General features: G+C 35.9%; 1 protein-coding gene across 1 annotated transcript in view; it reads left to right on the top strand.

Moving 5' to 3' along the window:
• INPP4B (inositol polyphosphate-4-phosphatase type II B) overlaps positions 1-20,352 on the top strand; it is a 1,415,612-nt gene that overhangs the window by 1,353,374 nt on the left and 41,886 nt on the right. The window contains exon 24 of the mRNA XM_053703700.1: positions 936-1,090. Within this exon, the coding sequence (XP_053559675.1) occupies positions 936-1,090 (155 nt within the window). The remainder of the gene's footprint in view (positions 1-935; positions 1,091-20,352) is intronic.

Below are 20,352 nucleotides of genomic sequence, written 5' to 3'. Positions count from 1 at the left end.
CATTCAATTTGGATGTAAGGAACCCTCACAGTAAAGCAGAGATACTGCACTTTAAGTCCCTGTTCATTATTTAACTTGAATCTATTTTGGAAAACATCCAAAATAACAAAACTTGTGTCAGTGCCCAATTATTTACAGACCTAACTATATGTTGTGATTCTAGTAATGTAGAAAAATATTTGTTTAAAAATCTTTTATTGGAAAAGGGTAATACATACCTAATCAAATTTCATAATGGAACAGAGAGGCTTTGCAAGGGCTATGGGTAGTTGAGGTATAGAGGGGGAACGTTTAATAGTACAGATAAAAGTGGGCAGATTGGGACAGTATGGTGGTAGAGTTGGACTGCTCTTGGGTGAATATTGGATGTTATTGATCAGGACCTGGGTTTTCCTGGGTAGACCTAAATAGAAAAAAACATCAGAAAGAACAGAGGTGACCAGTAACAAATCCACAATATGCAGGAAATAAAGCTCTGATATTATGAAGAAGGCAATGCAGTTATTAATAGACAGGTAGATTATATTCAAGTAGAAAAACATATCATATACATTGTCTTTAAAATGTAAACATTAAAGAGACATATACATCCCTACAACAAATAAGGGTCTATAAACAGTAGACAGTGTGAGTTATTTTCAAGAAGTTGTTGCTTTTCTCTCATTTTATTATTAGTAGTAGTGATAATGATAATAATAATAATAAAGGATATCCTATTGGAATACTGCTTGCACCAGATAAACATCAACTGTGCACAATGCACAATAAAATATGGTTCACAGCGTGAATTTTATTTATTGCATTTGTTGAGGCAATATTTGCAATTTAGATAACATAAGTTTATTCAGTGTTTATAATAGTAATACTATTGTGCTCATAAGTTATAATAATTGCCTGTGCTGATGCCACAAAATAATACATTGTTATTCTGTCAGATATGCCGGAAAATGAATGGGGTTCGAGTCACATGCTGTAAAAGTGCCAAAGACAGGACATCTATGTCAGTCACTCTGGAACAGTGCTCAGTCCTAAGAGATGAACATGAGTTGCACAAGGACTTCTTTATTAGAGCTCTTGATTGTATGAGAAGGTAAGTAGGGAGTGATCTGAGAAATATATTTCTGCATTAAAGGCCATTAGATAGCAATACCTAACTGAGATGTTGGTTTTGTGAGCACCATTATATTTAGCAGGTTTTACAACTTGTGCTGACTTGTTCATTTTGTTATAATCAGTTAACTTTTGGGTGTAATTTACAATTTTTACAAATAAAATAAAATTAATAGTAAATCTATCTGAAGCATTTTAAAGGACATGGAAATCAAAATGAAACTGTTATTATTCAGAGTTAAGTTTTAAAACAATTTCTATTTTGTTTTTATTATCAAATGTTCCTGTTTTTGTTCATATCCTTTACTGAAAATCGTCTCCTTTCCATGAGAGCATATCTAAATAGGCTCAAGAGTGTACAGATAGAGCTGAAGGACGAAGTAATCTCTGGTCTTGCTCCAGAGACCCCAAATGCACATGGACAGGTTATCTTTCTGAGAACCTTGTTCGTATACAGTATGATAAATGGGCACCTGTATGTATAACATTGTTGCAGATACTGCTGCCATATACTGCTCAAAACTGAGCTTATCTCCTTATGCTATGCTAAATTTAACAAAGACAAGAAGTAAATATGAAAGTTTTTTCTTTCTCTCCCAAAATTCCCCAGTCATATTCTGAAGTGCTGATCTTTATTTTTTGATAGCGGTTCTCTAGCTCCATGGTCACCAACTGGTGTTCCGTGGACCACTGGTGGTCCGCAAGAAGATGTTGATGGTCCGTGACACCATCAAGCAGGAATTAATCTCCTCTGATGGTGTCACCCCCAGTTGTGCCGCAACTCCCTACAATGCCTGGCTGGACATCAGTGAAAACCGACGGAGGAGGAATTAAATTACAATCTCCCTACGCAAGTTGTGTTGTACTGCGCAACTTGCGTAGCTAGATTGCATTTTTAACTCCTCCGGCCCGGCGCGCTGCTAAGAGAAGATGATTCTATTCTAAAGCCAGCATAGTGGAATTAAAGTATATATGTAAAGAAAATCTTTAAAAAAAAATGTATCTCTTATATATATTTTTTTTCAATTATTTTTTATTGAGGTTATTATTAACATATACAATGTATGTAGAATTGCCAAAACTTGAGTAGTACAAACGTTGGGATACAATTCACAGTAATAAAACAGTGTACAGTCAGGTACATATATAATCAAAATGGAAGAGGCAAAGATATCAGTAACCTTATTTTTATAATTATATTTATACCTCTTCTTGACTAAGTAGGCCACTCATGGACCATGGTTAAGTATAAATACGCAATGGAGGTAAGAGAGTTGAGTCTATAGCCCCTTTTGGGCTTGGTAGAGCAGAAAACAGTATATATATATCACCAACATATCATGTAATAAGTTTCAACCATTATGGATAATATTTCGTTCTTCTGTAAACATATGACGTACATTCATCAACAAATCGTCACCGTCTACAAAGGTGCAAGTGATCAGACATAGCAACACAGTTAATACGGAAATATTATCAATGATATAATAGATCTTTTATCCATCTGTCTATTCCGTTCCAGAACAGAAAATGAGTTATTCACACTTCAAAGTCTGTTTATACCTGGAAATTTTTAGAATCATTGAAATAAAATATAGTTGATGAATGAATTAGGCTGTTGTTATAGAGAAAAAAAATAATACAATAAATATGTCTATAGGATACATTTTCCTTTGCTTACAAAGTAAGCTCAATGGTGTAAGAAGGGGGGGTGGGATAAGGGATAATGGGGGAAGGGAGGGGAGGGGTGGGGGGGAGCCATCAGAAACTCAAAAGAGTGAAGATAGAGGCTAGGGGGCAAGTATAAGGAAATATAACTTTGAGGCCGGGTTGGTAAAGAAGCATTTTATCTCCGCACCCATACAGTAAAAGGACATAAGTGGTGTCTCCCCTCAGGGGTTGCTGTCCACTGGACAAAGACGGGAAAAGGGTAGTGGATATGACCCGCTCTATCCCGTAGAGCGGGAAAGGGTGAGGGGAGACACTATTCCTTCCCTACTCTTTTCCTCCCCTTCGGGGTATATATTATTGGAGCCAACATAGCCATATAAACCAGAAACCAGGTGATATTATACAAAATAGGAGCAAATATGAAATTGGTTTACACTATGGGTATATTAGGGACACACACAATTTCTGAATATCATATTGAGAAATTGCCAAAGTCGCAGCCACATCAAAATAGGTAAAAGCTAACAGGGCTCAGAACTTTTTCCAGGTGTTGGCATGGAGAGTGACATAAGTCAATGCTTAAAGCAAGCATACATAACACATGAACAAGTATATCCACTAAAGAAATCAGATCCTACTACTTTGCAAGTTAATTTCTAGACTTTGTAGCTATCTACTTGAGATTTTACTCCAAGGATCTAACAGGTCAACCAGCCAAATGAAGGGAGATATCACTCGGCAGGTCTGAGAGTTTTTAAGCTAATGTTCGCAATGATATAATGGGATCTTCTACAGAAGGCCATAATATGGTTTATTACCTGTTGGATGTGAACAATAGAGCCTAAGAAAATATGCCTAGTGGAAGGTACAATGATGTATTATGTATTTCCCAGTTTAGTGAGTTTGTTAGAAAGCTATTAGCTATCAATACGACCATATACAACACTGTTGCCAGTAAGGTCTGAAATAGTAAATTGTATAGAGCCACAGACAGATAAAGATACGCTGCCTCGGCCGCCGGCCGCATACCCCCATCCCCGTAGCATAATAATAAAACCACGTAGTATAATATAAATATAGTTATACATAATACATAAAGAACAGCCACCTGGCAATTGTGTGGACTAAACCTGGGTTGTAGTAGCATTATAGGGGAAAGGAGAATAAAGTACAATTATACATCAATGCCCTGTAAACTATAAACTGAGACGCTAGATAACTAAGTAATTATACATTCCCAAATAGAGTTAGGACATCCTTCTCCTAGCAGACCATACTATGGGTTCATAAGGTCACTGTCATTGTGTTTCGCTAGTCACGCTATCGTGTTAAGTAGTTGAGTTACACTGAAAGCTGCAACTTAAAATGCCACAAAAATAACCAACCTGCTATAGTATGAACATAAAATAAGCAATAAAACCTTTTGTTGAACACAGTATACATAAATATATGATAAACAGTGTGTTAATTTAGTTTGTGTCAGAGAGGATATTTATACCATGTGAGAGGTTATTAATATATAAACAGGGCAGAGTAAAATATATACAGCAGTATTGAAATCACCATATTAGGTAACCTTTGAGCCCGCAGAGATTCATAATGTAGTAACATGCAGACAGAGAGCGGTGATCCTATGAATCTCTCAAATTATCAGATAACACTTCATATTAAGAGATTAACTAGATTTCCACAACCATTTCCACAACCATGTTAAACAGCTGTCTCCAAGTATTAACAAGTAGCAATGAATCTAAATTAGGGAATCACCTCAGTCGCCATCAGACAGTGTCTGCAGTATAATATTTAGAGAACCAAGGCTAACAAAATGGGTAAGGGAAACACTGAAGTAATCGTCATCTTAGATATTAAGTCCCCATATCAAACTTGAGCTGAAACTTTAAAACAAGGTCCTCAAAGCAAAAGACATAGTCTGTTGTTACGATACTTAACCCTCTTCATAGTAAATTAAGTTCAGTGTAGAGTTTATCAAAGAATCTTTAAAATTGCGGTATTGAAATGGAAAACAGTCACTCTTGTCTGATAGCTGTGGTATCTTGTATCTAGCCCACTCTGCATCTCAGTAATTTAAACCTTATCACTGCGGTAAGCTTCTCTCCAACACCTAGCTGATTGGTCCCTACTGGGCCCCGGGCTACTAAGCGGTCTGTTTGAGGCACATTAAAATCGCCACCCAGGGAGCTAAGGCCATACAGTCGAAAGCCTCGGAGCTTGTGTACCGGAACCATCGGGTTTCTGCTTCTTAGACCAATCGAAGGGGGTTGCTCTGGATTAGGTATCGGGTGTGAGCTCTGACAATCGGCTATTAGTGGTAGTTGCATAACGAACACCAGAATTTCCCCCACAGCATAGGGTGGCTTCTCCTTTGCATGCATGGGGGGATCCATTACTGTAGCAGACTCATGTTCAGATACCTCCGTTGCCCACAACCCTTGTGCAGCTCTGGTAGTTGGCAATTGATAAGGTGTTATGCCCTTTAGAGCGTTGATCAGCTCCAACTTTAGCTGTTGAAAGGAGGTCTCGATACTATGCAGAATTTTTCTTTCCCAGCCATCTATATACGCCATATTCTCCTTTAGGTCGCACATAGTTAAACAAGGCAATCCAAGGTAACTCAGTTAACTCGTCCCTGTAGGCAGATTCAGATTATATTCGGTCACTGAAGCACCGAGCACCACAACACCGACCACATCAGCCTTTGAATCCTTATGAGCTATCGTAGTAGAGAAGAAACGTGTGGCGGTTGCAAAGCCTTATAGCGTATCTTCTGATCAAACTCTCCGACTCCCCTAGCATTATCCAGTAGCGCCTTGAGATCTTGGAGATCCTGTTCAAGTTTTTAAGGCTATAATTACAACTTAATCCCCTAAATTAAGACAAAAAGCTTGGAGCTATTGAAAAACACGTCTGTCCATGTTGGTAGTTGGCTCCGCCCCCCATGTATCTCTTATATTTAATTTATTTTCTTCCCTTTAGCAGTCTTTTTGTAGTAGTTTTCCTAATTCCTTCAGATGGACTTACACCACTGTTTGTCTTCCTCCTCTCCATCTTCTTTTTTTTTTTTTATTAAATATTAATTATTTTTCATTCCAATAGGTTTCCCACGCACAAAGCCATTCCACCTGAATTCCAGTAATTGCCATCCAGCAGCTTAGCCATATCCCACCAGTATTATAGTTATTGCCAGCAACATCAGTCGTGGTTAGCTCACATGCATATTGAGAGCTTTCTGATATAAACTTAATGTATGATTCCAAAGTCTGTCCTTGATCATAAGTAGTTTTGAATAATTACTAACTAGAGAGGTAACTTGAAAGTCTTGTGGTCCTTTTAAATATAATTCGCACTCGCCCTTCATCTGTCCTTTGGAAGTATTCTCTCAGTTAGTTAATTTCAAAAAAATATTCTTAAAAATGTGTAAATATATACATAATGTAAACTTAGCTATGGTTATACTAGTATGCACAGTATGTTAGTGTATATATATATATATATATATATATATATATATATATATATATATATATAATAAAATAAAGGTTTGTACCTTTTAAACAAAAATCATGTTAATGGTCCATGGGATTCAAAATTGTGAGTTTATTGGTCCCTGAGGTCCGAGAGGCGACCCCTGCTCTAGCCAGTATGAGACCCAGTTTCCCCCTCATGCTCTATCCAATCAATTTTAGTTTAATTTTGACTTTACCTTTAAGGGTCACTTATACATTCATTATACCTTTTCTGTATACACTAACATAGGGGTTACTCAGTTTTTACATTGTACCTTGTTTATTATTACTAACCTTTGTGTTCCCTTCAGTGGTTTCACATCTGTTCTGTGTGCCTTTATATTGTTTTTCTGTGTTTGCTATATATTCAGATATAACAGCAGCTTTTCCTTACTGTACACCTATTCTATATAACCTTATGGAACAAATTGGAACAGCTCTGTCTCTTGACCACCAGCCAATCCTTTAAAGGGGTGAGCTAATAACTATTTTATCCCTTTCAACCTGTGTTTACTTTGTAAGTATATACATGTGTTTGTCCTTACTCAGCTATGCACCTTATGTGCTGAGTCAATGTGCTCCATGTATTATTTGTCAGGTGGATAATGTTCACTCCCAGGAACCTTTTTCCTCCTAGCTCCGCAGCCAATCATATGCTAGCAGGGTCTGTCAGTCATCCCAATAAGATCAGTATAATTTAAGTCTGCCACAGTAGTGTTTCAGACTCACGTGTGCAAGCGTGAAATGCTGAGTATCTGAAGCTGCATCCACATCTTAATAAAGGCGGCACTGTCTAATTCCAGACAGGGTTTTGCTGTGTTGCTCTTTAGTCAGAGTGTTCAGGGGTCTGCAGTCTCCCAAGGCTATACCCCAGGAATTTCTAATCATCTCATAAATTTAAGGATTATATACACTTACTGAGTTAATGGCTGTAGCCTCCAGCAGCCAAACGCAAAAGTTGATCCTTTTCAGACCTTTATCTCATCATTGATATCCCTTGGGAGCAACTTTTTTCAATTTTCTACAAAAAAATGGGGTGCAAAATTGATAAATTCCTTAAGGCAGCACCCAAACAGCCCTCTAACTTCCCTGTGCCTGTTTCAGTTTCTAAGGAATTGAACAAACCAGTTATTCCCTTTATTTAAATTTAAAGCTAGGTTTCTCCCCTCTGCAACATTTTAGATATGGTTAACTATTCCTAAGGTGTATGAAGCAAATATTACCTTTATTAGACTGACTACCATAACTTTGAAGGATAGTACCATGGACAGAATGCTTAAAAGCTTTCACAGAGGATCCTTTCAATTGACAGGTTTTATGATTAAACCATCTGTAAGATTCTGTAGCTGCAGCCACTGCAGTCAGGTGTGTCAACCATTTAGAGCTCATTTCTGCTGAAGACTCTCTGGGAGAAATCCAGGATTGCTTAAAGGACCACAAATAGCTTTATATGTGATGCATCAGTGAAGATGATACACATTAATGTGAAGATTGATGTTATGCCTGTTTTGGCAAGAAGAGCCTAATGTCTCAATCTTGGTCGTTAGACATGATCTCTATAAAAAATACTTGTATCCCTCCCCTTTCAGGGTAAAATCCTATTTGGCCCAGTACTGGATGCAATTATTGGTAAAGTCACTAGAGGCAAGGGAACAGCTAAAAGATATAAGGGTAAGCATAGCCCTAAGGGTATTATTTTCCTTTTGTTAGTCCAAAACCCAAAAAGCTTTCTCTTACACTGCCTAGGTTCTCCCAAAACATCTGAAACAAAACTTTTCCTGGTCTAAAAATAAGCATACCAAGAATCAACTCCTGCCTTTAAGTCCACATGAAGATGAAGACCCCATTCCAGACCAGTTTAGTAATGGGCAGATTGAATCTTTTTCAGGATCCTTGGATGTTGAAACTAATTTCTCAGGGATAATCTTGGAAGATTCCTCTTGTTTCTAGTTCTTCAAGATCCCCTAAAGGCTAAAGTGAAAGATCTGTAATTGTTTTAGTTCCATCCTCAGAGTGGAACAAGGGATTTTACACTGATCTTTTTATAGTACCAAAGAAAGAAGGGACTTTTCAGTGTATCCTGGATCTCTATACTTTGACAAATTCCTGGAAGTATCCACTTTCAAGATTGATACAACTCTCATTATACTTCCGTTAGTGCAAGGGGGTCAATTTATGTCTACTATCAACTTAAAAGATGCTAGTTTATATATCATCATTCACAAGGATCATGTCAAGTTCCTCAGATTTGCCTTCATAAACAGACATTATCAGTTAGTGTTGCTTTCATTTGATCTGACCACAGCACCATGAGTGTTTACCAAGCTCCTGTGAGCTTTGTCAACTGTGGTGCAAACTCAGGGAATCTCTGTAGCTCCCTATCTGGGCAACGTTTTGGTGTAAGCACCCTCACTTAAATTGGCCATGATTCACACTCAAGCTGTTCTTCAACTGCTTTGCAGTCATGGTTGGAGAATCAACTCATTGTTGATGTGGCTGTCACTAACAGGGCAACACAGGGTCAAACTGCAACATGCTTGTGCTCATTTTCAACACATTTCTCTACCTTCCATTGCTCAATGCATGTAAGTTGTGGGCATCATTTTAGCAGTACCTTTTGCCATGTTTTCATCCTTGGTCTCTTCAACTGGCAGCACATTGTCAGTGAAATAGGGACTACGAGGACCTGTCTCAGAATATCCTTTTAGATTTCAAGACCAGACAACCCTGAACCTGGTGGAATACTCCCCAATCCCACCCTCAGGGAGCCCCCTTCCTTCAGCCAGTTTTGACAGTGATCACCACAGACACCAGTCTAAAGGTTTGGGGAACATTTTGCCATGTTTTCATCCTTGGTCTCTTCAACTGGCAGCACATTGTCAGTGAAATAGGGACTACGAGGACCTGTCTCAGAATATCCTTTTAGATTTCAAGACCAGACAACCCTGAACCTGGTGGAATACTCCCCAATCCCACCCTCAGGGAGCCCCCTTCCTTCAGCCAGTTTTGACAGTGATCACCACAGACACCAGTCTAAAGGTTTGGGGAACATTTTGGGGGTCCCAGCAAGTGCAAGTAACTTTGGTTTCCTCCAGGAACTCTGCACAATCTTCAAGAACCTTCAGAGCTGGCTCAACGTCAGGCAGGAATATTTCCTTCAATTCCAGTGCCTTACATAAATCATCAGGAAGGAACTCATAGTTCTGATAGATGCACTTGTAGTTCCATGATTGTTCAGTTTCATTTATCATAAATGATCCAAATGTACATGCCTGGTTTCTAGGGAATACTCCCCCTGAGTGCATTACTGCTGTTTACACTTGAGCAGTTGTCACTTCTGGGGCTTTTCATCGTAAACCTTCTATAGACCAGATATGCAAGGCAACTACTTGGTCTTCTTTACAAACTTTCACAAAATTTTACCACTTTGATGTGCATCCTTCTTCAGAGGTGGAGTTTGACAGGAAAGTACTGCAGGCCTCTCTGCCTATTCAGTAACATTCAAATCTTAAAGTGATAGGAAAGTCAAAATTAAACTTGCATGATTCAGATAGAGCATATAATTTTAAGACACGTTTAAATTCACTATTATTTTCAAATGTGCTTCGTTCTCTTAGTATCTCTTGTTAAAAATGAATATGCACATATCATGCACTAGTGGGAGCTGCTGCTAATTGGTGCCTGCACACATTTGTCTCTTGTGATTGGAAAACTAGATGTGTTCAGCTAGCTGCCAGTAGTGCAATGCTGTCCCTTCAGCAATGGATAAGAAGAGAATGAAGCAAATTTTAAAATATAAGTAAATTGGAAAGTTGTATGTTCTATCTGAATCATAAAATACATTTTTAGGGATATCCCTTTAATTGTAATGTCCCCCTAAACATGGTGGTCTCGTGGACTTCACTGCTTGGTTTTAAGATCCCACATGTGATGTCTTGTGAACTCTCACCATCTTATGAAAGAAAAAAATATATACTTACCTGGTAAAATCATAGTTTTCATGATGATGAGTCCACAAGCCCCACCTTTCTTTTCTTTACAGCTGGTGGAAGAACTTATTTTGTACTTCATTTGCCACTCATTGACTGCTGCTTTTCTGATTTTGTTCCATCTTGTTTTTACTCCTTTTAGTGTACTGGAGTGTAATCTTACATGTGATGATCTTGTGGACTCTCACCATCTGTTTTTAAATTGTACACTTTATCTGAACCATGAAAATGTAAAGGGACATGCAACAAGATTTTTCTTTCATTATTAAGATGGAGCATATGATTTTAAACAACTTTGTAATTTACTTCTATTATCAGTTTTGCTTCATTCTCTTGGTATACTTTATTGAAGGAGCAGCAATGCACTACTTGGAGCTAGCTCAACATATTGGTAATCCAAAGATATGATATATATATATATATATGTATGTGTGTGTGTGTGTGCAGCCACCAAATAGCCGCTAACTCCCAGCTCCTGAATCTACTTGGGTATGCTTTTCAACAAAGGATATAAAGATAATTAAGGAAATAAGATAATAGAAGTAAATTGAAAAGTTGTTTAAAATTGCACACTCTATGATTTTATCTTAATCACAAAAGAAGTGTTTTGGGTTTCATTGCCCTTTAAGTATGACTTCCATGTTCTGTATATTTTACAGTGATACAATATACTAGCTTTAAAGGTATCAGTCAGAAAGCTAAAAAGGTGGACAAATGTCTATTATAGGTGCCATACTGAGTTTATACTATTATTTTGTTTAATTATTTAATGTATCATATATTATGTCCAAGGTAGTATTAAAGTTGTGTGAAAACAGATGCACTTTTACAAAATTGTGTCAGACTTGTTGGGCAGATTCATAAAAACTTGCAGTTTTAGAGTATAATGCAGCCCAGAGATGATAAAAAAAATTACTGAATATATTGCCACAGGTGGGTCCACTTTAAAGGGAAACTTGAAAAGGATATATCATTGAGACAGGTTAGAATATGAATTAAAAGTAATGGAGTTATTATCCTTGTATTTCTTCCAGAAGTCTGCATGTCAAAAGAAGCAGGTTATGTGAGTTATAGACAACACATAGAGGAAATGCACTACAGCTGAACTCTGACACACTCTTTATTGTTTGATTTTGAGTTAATCAGATTTAATCTGTGAGTTCTGAGTGCCAGTGACACGGAAAGGTCAAATGAACAGAAGTTCATGAGATCTCATTCCCCTCTTCATGGTTATTGAAGTCATAACAGACAAAAACAGTTCCATAACCTACATGTCTGAACTCCTCTCAGTATGATCTTTCCTTTCAAAATGATTTATAGTTAGATGATCATTCCATTTAAATTAAAGGAACATGAAACGCAACATTTCTATTTCATGATTCAGATAGAGGATGCAATCTTAAACAACTTTCCAATTTACTTCTATTATCAGATTTTATCCATTCTCTTGCTATCCCTTGTTGAAGGAGCAAAGTGCACTTCTGGGAGTTAGCTGAACACATCAAGTGAGCCTATGACAAGAGGCATATATGGGCAGGAAGATCCCAGTGGTGCATTGCTGCCACTGAACCTACCTAGGTATGCTTTTGAGCAAAGGATACCAAAAGAACAAAGCAAATTAGTTCACAGAAATTGGAAAGTTGCTTAGAATTGCTTGAATTGATTTTACTGTCCCTTTAAGATACAGTAATGTAATAATGAATTTGCGAGTAGATATATGTAATATTGAAAAAACTAAATGAGAGCTTCCTTTATGAAACAATGTCTAAAGAATGTGAATATTGTATTAAAAATGACATGAATTATTTTTTTCATGATTCAGATAGCAAATACAGTTTTAATTTTTTTTTCAAGTTTCTTCTATTATCTAGTTTGCTTTGTTTTCTTGTTATTGTTTGTTGAAGAGATACCTAGGTAGGTAGCGTGCACATCTGGAACACTACCTAACAGGAAATAATGCTGCCATCTACTGCTCTTGCTAATGTATATAATTGTTGCAAAACTGCTGCCATCTAGTTCTGCAGAGCACATGCACACTCCTGAAATGACCTTCCTGCTTTTCAACAAAGGATAACAAGAAAAAGAAAAATTGATAATAAAAGTAAATTGGGAATTTCTTTAAAATTGTATGCTCTGTCTGGATCATGAGAGAAAAAAATAGGGTTTTATGTCTTTTTAATGAACACCTCTTGCTTTTGTATGTTCTACACTCCAAGGAGATGCCAAAAACAACTTCTGTAACCTTCAACTGTTGCAAATCATTTAGTTGGTTTAGGCCAGGGATGTCCAAACTTTGCTCTCCAGAGGTTTTGGAACTACATTTCCCATGATGCTCAGCTAGATAAAATGCTGGCTGAGCATCATCGGAAATGTAGTTCCAAAACCTCTGGAGAGCAAAGTTAGGACACCCCTGGTTTAGGCAATTTGTAGCAATTTGTAAAACAGATTTTATTTTTGGCCTCTCAAGGGAGTGTGGGACAAAGCACATTTTTTACATAAAATCGAGAGGTGTTTAATGTCTAATAAAATTAGCAGCTGTTATTTATTTTCAGTATATAAATAATTAGAGCACAATATTTATCAGTGCAGGTTCTAACAGCTAATATGGTTAGAGTCTCTCAAATGGAAACTATGTTTCGAACATTTGTCATAGCATTATTTGCCTGAGATAAGTATGAAATAAACAAGTACATACACAAGATACAAATTATAATCACGTCCCTGGATGTTGTGAGCCTCAGTCTTTCCCCGAGCTGTATAGTCTTATGTATATATGAAATGGCTGCGCCTTCCTCCCCAGGGCTGTAACTGGATCTCTTGTTCTTCCCAATCTTGAGAGAAGGAAAACTCATCATGGTGTTTGTACCTTCAAAATAAGCACCAACTGGAAAGTACTCACAAGAGGTCTTGTGTTAAAGGCATTTTATTCATACAGACAGGTGAGTACCGCTCTTGGATCAGGAAAAGCTTCCAACTCGACAGATGGATATTAACATTTCTTAATTGTAATAAAAATATAAAAGCAAGATAAGTTTCACAACATTATTGTTAATAAGCTCTACTCATATTGGCGGTGACACCCTTCTTTCTCAAGAGCAATTCTCAAATAGAAATGTGGTGCTGGAAGATATTACACCATTGTGAGTTTTTTCTTTCTCGTGATTAAGAAGAAGAAGTAGAGATCCTGTTACAGCCAAAGTGAGGAAGGGGGAGTATTGCATATCTACAAGTAATACTAATAATCTTGTTGTCCAAGGATCAGGGGTCACAACCTGGCTGCTCTGCGCCTTTAATCTGGCCTTCCCCACAGGTAAAATGTTTGTCTGAACTGTGAAGCCACTTAGCAACATATATATATATATATATTGTATATGTCTTCAGGTATACTGTAGGTTTGTCAGACTTGTCTAAGTATAAAGAATAACAAATAGGTTGGTAGTCCATATTTTATTTGAGGTGAATTTAAAGGGATACTAAACCCACATTTTATTTCATGATTTAGATAGAGCGTGCAATTTTAAGCAACTTTCTAATTTACGCCTAATATCAATTTTTCTTCGCTCTCTTCCTATCTTTATTTGAAAAAGCAGGAACATAAGCTTAGAAGCAGGCCCATTTTTGGTTCAACACCTGGGTAGCATTTCCTGACGGTGGGTACATTTAGCCAGAAATCACCAAGTGCTACCCAGGTGCTGAACAAAGAATGAAGCAGTTTCTAAGCTTACATTTCTGCTTTTCAAATAAAGATACCAAGAGAACGAAGATAAATTGAAAATAGGAGTAAATTAGGTTGCTTAAAATTGTATGCTCTCTCTGAATGATGAAAGAATACATTTGGTTTTAGTACCCCTTTAATATACAACTTTATATTTTAGAATTCTCAATCTTTGTTTACAATCCCTGACTACCCAAAAATGACATTGTGGCAAAAACATTATTTATACTGAACACCATGACTCTATAACCAACTAAACTAAGTTAAAATGTGAGAAGCATACAAAAAAAAGATGCAAATAAAATATTTCCTTCAAGCACCATCCTTTATAGACTTCTATAAAATGGCATCCATGTTTAGTCTTACCTAGTTGTGCCATTTGTTTTGTGTGTTTTTTTAGCTTGGATAAATTAGAATGTATGAGTCCTAACACCAACATTTGATCATTAGTATTATGATTATTTATTGACAGTTGTAATAAAATGAAAAGCTGAATTTAAATAGTAGTCTTCCCATTGAACTTACTTGTAAGGATGAGGAAGATGCTACATCTTTCTTTAGAGTTGTCAGTTTCTAAAATACGACCAATCCTCTGAAGTATTTGCCATTGTGACAAACACCTGGCAGCTGAACGGACAAATAGCAACAAAAGGAGGGGAATTACTGCTTTAAAATAAGTCTCAGTGAACATTTTGTTTTATTTGTCTGTGGCTCTATCATGCAACCACTGTTCCAAAAGAGGACCACTTTTCCTTTTTAGTGCTTAGATGGGGGTAATATGGGTCCTTTTTAGAGCTATAGCACCATGTTACTGTTTATGGAAATATATTATTGTTGTTGTAAAATTAACCATAATGAACAAGATATATTTCTTTGGTAATTGTGCAAAGGATACAAAAATGTCAATGATATCAAAAGTCATGTAACCCATTTAAATCCATCCTTTTTGAAAATGAGTGTATGACAGGGTGGATTTGATTTAAATCAAACTGATTGAAAGCATAATTTATATCAGGATTTAAATCACTAGTCAGACCAATTTTAATCAATTTAAATCATGGTTTTCATTTTTAGAATAATACAATTGTAAGTGTTCAGATAATTTTTTCCAGTTTTATCAGAGCTTTACTGATTTGGTTATATATCATTAGATATGCAAAGATAGATCATTGAAATAAATTAAATTATTTGGAGGTGAACTATCTCCAGTTTAATTGATTAATCATTTATATTTAATCAACGTTTCACCTGTACTTTATTGGAAGGAGAAAAACTATGATTACATTAATAATAACAATTGAAATAGCTTTATTTAACTAAATAACATTATTTTTCAGTGAACTTCTTGACATTTAGTATGCGTTGATTCTCTGCACATCGATTTGCAAGGGGAAATGGCATTAAAGGGACAGTAAAGTCAAAATTAAACTTTCATGATTTAGAAAGAACTTGCAATGTTTAACACTTTTCCAATTGACCTCTCTTATCTAATTTGCTTTGTTCCCAAGGTATCCATTGTTGAAAAGCCTGCATAAGTGTAGGCTCAGAAGCAATGCACTATTGTGAGCTAGCTGCTTGTCACTGTCTCATCTAATGTATTCAGCTAGGCCCCAATAGAGAATTGCTCCCTCAAAAAAAAGATTCAAAGAGAATGAAGCAAATCTGATAATAGAAGTAAATCTTAAATCTGAAAATTGTATGCTCTATCTGAAACCCAAAAATGATCTTTCTTGATAATGTCCCTTTAAGGTCTATTTATCAACTCTGCATGTTAATTTTATAACATGTTGCTGTGAAGAAGCACAGCAGACACAAATTCACAGTTTTTAAAACTACAAAACCATTAATAAGTGATAACATCTTCAAGATGGAAAAATTGTCCAACATAATCTGACAGAAACCTTTGGGAGAGCATGACATTGTGAATGGATTCATTGAATTAATTTACCAATAACAGACAAACATGTCAGCCATGAATATACAGCATTTTGCTATATAATTAAATACTAATCTATAGTTCAGGATGAATAACCTTTGGATTATAATGTATCTTAAATATGAACTATTTTTAGATAGATTTTTCCTCAAAATAGCATTTTATTTTAAAAAATCATATTTAAATAAAACAAATCTGATTTAAATAAAAAATCTGATTTAAATTTAAAAAAATCTGATTTAATTTTTTTTTTTAAAAATCATTGATTTTTTTCCCCCCTGGTTTCTGAGAACTGTTTTTTTCTAAATTATGTTTAACTCTTTCATAGCTCCATGGGCTTTCTCTTATATTAGCTAATTTTGCACAAATTTACAGTTTTATATTAATTAATTAATAGTAATTTATTGACTCCTTTAATTTTTCCTTTTCACACCTCCGGTTACATTTAATACTGGATCTCCTCATAATAGTTGTAGTAGTTGTTTTATTTGTACATATATTTCTTAATATGATTTTCATTGTTGATTTCACTTACTAGATTACAGGTAGCCCTCAGTTTACGCCAGGGTTAGGTTCCAGAAGGAATGGTTGTAAATCGAAACCGTTGTAAATTGAAACCCAGTTTATAATGTAAGTCAATGGGAAGTAAGGGAGATAGGTTCCAGGCCCCTCTCAAAATTGTCATAAGTAACACCTAATACATTATTTTATAGCTTTGAAATGAAGACTTTAAATGCTAAACAGCATTATAAACCTTATAAAATAATCACACAACACAGAATATATAATTAAACTAAGTTAAATGAACAAAAACATTTGTTAAACAGCATTATAAACCTAATTCAATAATCACACAACATAGACTTCACTTGCTTTTTTCTGCAAACAGTTCTTTCTATGCATTCCAATCTGGACTGATTTATAGACAGGAAGATCTTGTTCCTTTGAAATCTGCTCGATAGCTCAGGTCTGGTTAAACTGATTTATTTCAGCTTGTTTGGCTTTGCTGCAACACAAGCGAAGAGCTCCACCTACTGGCTATTTTAATAAATGCACTGCTTCTCAATGCTTTTCAATAGCAGTCACATGACTGGGAAAAAAAGGTTGTTATTCTGAAACGGTGTAAATTGAACCATTGTAAAACGAGGGCCACCTGTATTATGTATACTTACAACTATTACTAAACTATTTGGTGCAGCCTCCTCACTTTCTATATAACAATAGTATTTGCATGTATTTTAAATAAATTTATGCTAATGTAAAAGGGTCAGGAACCCCCCCCCCCCCCCCCCAAAAAAAAAAAAAAAAAAATCAGCATTGCAGTACTGGCAGCAAGATAAACACATCTAGTTAGCCAATCACAAAAGACAAATGTGTGCAGGCACCAATTAGCAGCAGCTCTCACTAGTGTAGGATTTAAAAATAGAAGTGAATTTAAAAGTGTCTTAAAATGACATGTTCTATTGGAATCATGCAAGTTTCATTTTGACATTCCTATCCCTTTAAGACCCACACATTTATTATTAAGTTCTATTCTCATTTGTAGTTAGCAACATGTTCTAATGATTTAAGTTTCTATTAAGTTTTAAATGATACTTTGTTAATAAAACTACATAAAGATTTCATGTGTTTCAAGGCAATTACTGTACATTTCATTTAAAAGTGTGTATTATGTGTCTTTATAAGTCAAACAATGCTCTAAGCATCCACTGTTTTTGAACTGATAAAAAAAAAAAGCATTCTTAGGTCTTGAAGGGGGAAAATAATGATCTGCCCTGTCAACCTCAGCAGGCATGAGGATCAATATAATTATATAGGGATACCGAGAATTACTGTGAAGAATGGATCCGCAGTTTCTGCTACCTAAGCATAGTAGAGCAGTGGGACACAAGTCTTGCTTGCAGCATGCTGATATACTTCTGTACAGTCATACCTAAGTATATTATTTGTTCTGGCTTTGCTGCTAATTTAGTTCATGATCCAGAAATGTGATTCTACCCATGTTGGTAAAGAAGGCTTTAAATGACTCATTTACATTCTCTATAATAATACAAATGTGATGCAGTAACATCGATTTATGTGTGTTAGATGTTTTGGTTTATCCTAGCTCTTGTGTATTTCAACAGAGGATGCCAAGAGAACAAAGCATATTAGATAATAGAAGTAAATTGAAAAGTTTTTGTACAATTGTATGCTCTATCAGAATCATTAAAGAAAAAAATGGGTTTCATATCCATTTAAGGGCTCGTTTCCATTGAGCCTTAATTCGGTTTGCGTGCGCTCGCAAACCGTTAAATATGCTGTCGGAAGCAATTTAGTTTATTGACTGTTTCCAATGGTGCGTTATACCTCAATATCGGCAGCCGGATTCCGGCTGCTGAAAAAATCTTTGCGTCCCATAGAAAGTAATAGAAGCCGTTAATCGATAAAATTATACCAGGTTTCTAATGAAAGCGCAAATTGTTAATACACTGTCGGAGGCTGTCGATACATTGAGAAATATTACATCCAGCTCAACTAGGTGTAAAAGAGGAAAATTGTGCTTTGTGAGACCTATTTTCTATTGAAATTATAAAACTTGTGTTTTAATGTAGAAATTAATTGTTATAAGTAATATTTATTGTTGTCTCATGTATAGGAATAGTTCAACTTATATTCTAATAGAAATATCAGTATATATTTAAATATAATAATATATGCAAGGACATATCTACAGAATTCAAACTAGACCTATGCCTAGGGCAGCAATACATATTACTTATATTTATGAAGTGGTGAATATAATTATATTAAAAAATAGTATTTGATTATTGTTAAAAATATGTATTATAAATAAGTGTATCTTTATTTTTCTTGAGAGGTGATCACAGGTAAGGAGCACGGATGTTAAACGTAAATTCTATAGCGTAAGGTCGGGTTACCTTAGCAACTAATTGATTTTTAAGAAATCCGACGTCAGATGGAAGCATTAACACAACGTTAACTTACAGTTACACAAAAAGAGTGACTGCACGCAATGCACAAAATATTTCAATGGAAACCTTGTACTAAAATGGAGCTTTTACTTTACTTTTAGCTGTCGGTCACTTCGGTAGCTTACGGCTCCATTTTTAACGACTCAATGGAAGCGAGCCCTAAGTTGGCAAAGAGGCTAAGTAGCAGCGGTCTTAATATATTTCCATAAAGGGACACTAAACCCAAATTTTTTCGTTCATGATTCAGATAGAGCATGCACTTTTAATCAACTTTCTAATTTACTCCTATTATCAATTTTTTTTCGTTCTCTTGCTATCTTTATTTAAAAAGCAGGAATGTGATGCATAGGAGCCGGCCCATTTTTGGTTGAGAACCTGAGATATGCTTGCTTATTGGTGGGTAAATGTAAACCTCCAATAAGCAAGCGCTATCTATGGTGCTGAACGTAAAATGGGCTGGCTGCTAAGATTTTACATTCCTGCTTTTAAAATAAAGATAGCAAGAGAACAAAGAAAAATTGATAATAGGAGTAAATTAAAAAGTTGATTAACCTCTTGAGAGCTAACGACGGCTCTGAGCCGTCGCAGAGTTTCCCACTCTGGTGCTAACGACGACTCAGAGCCATCACTAGCACTCTCCCACCTTGAGGGAGATCTGGGGGTTCCCATCCGCTCCTACCCCGGTGATCGGGCCTGCATAGTGACAGGCATCGGCGGGGCTTCACGTAATGCGCGGTGACGTCACGCACAATGACGTGATGACGTCACCGCTCAACTTTATTTATACTTAACAATGTTAAGTATAGGCGCAGGGGGCATGCTGCTTAGAAGCCTGTATCAAAAGGCATCTAAGCAGCTACAGACCCACCGTTGGAAAGGTAATTGACTAACCTTTCCAATAGTGTAAGTCTGGGGGATCTGAAAAAGGAAAAAAAAAGTTACAATTTGTTTTTTCAAAAAATAAAAAAATAATAAAAACCCTTAAAAAAGCTTAGCACCCAGGTGGGAAAGTGCTTAGCACTCAAAGAGTTAAAATTCCATGCTCTATCTGAATCATGAAAGAAAAAATTTGGTTTCAGTGTCCCTTTAACCCCTTAGTGACTTTTCCATTTTCTTACCGTTTGGGACCAGGGCTATTTTTACATTTCTGCGGTGTTTGTTTTTAGCTGTAATTTTCCTCTTACTCATTTACTGTACCCACACATATTATATACTGTTTTTCTCGCCATTAAATGGGCTTTCTAAAGATACCAGTATTTTCATCATATCTTATAATTTACTATAATTTTTTTTATAAAATATGATGAAAATAATGGAAAAAACTAACTTTATCTAACTTTGACCCCCAAAATCTGTTACACATCTACAACCACCAAAAAACACCCATGCTAAATAGTTTCTAAATTTTATCCTGAGTTTAGAAATACCCAAT

This window comes from Bombina bombina, chromosome 2, assembly GCF_027579735.1.
Source record: "Bombina bombina isolate aBomBom1 chromosome 2, aBomBom1.pri, whole genome shotgun sequence".
NCBI classification, from domain to species: domain Eukaryota; kingdom Metazoa; phylum Chordata; class Amphibia; order Anura; family Bombinatoridae; genus Bombina; species Bombina bombina.
This window is presented reverse-complemented; position numbering and strand designations above follow the sequence as displayed.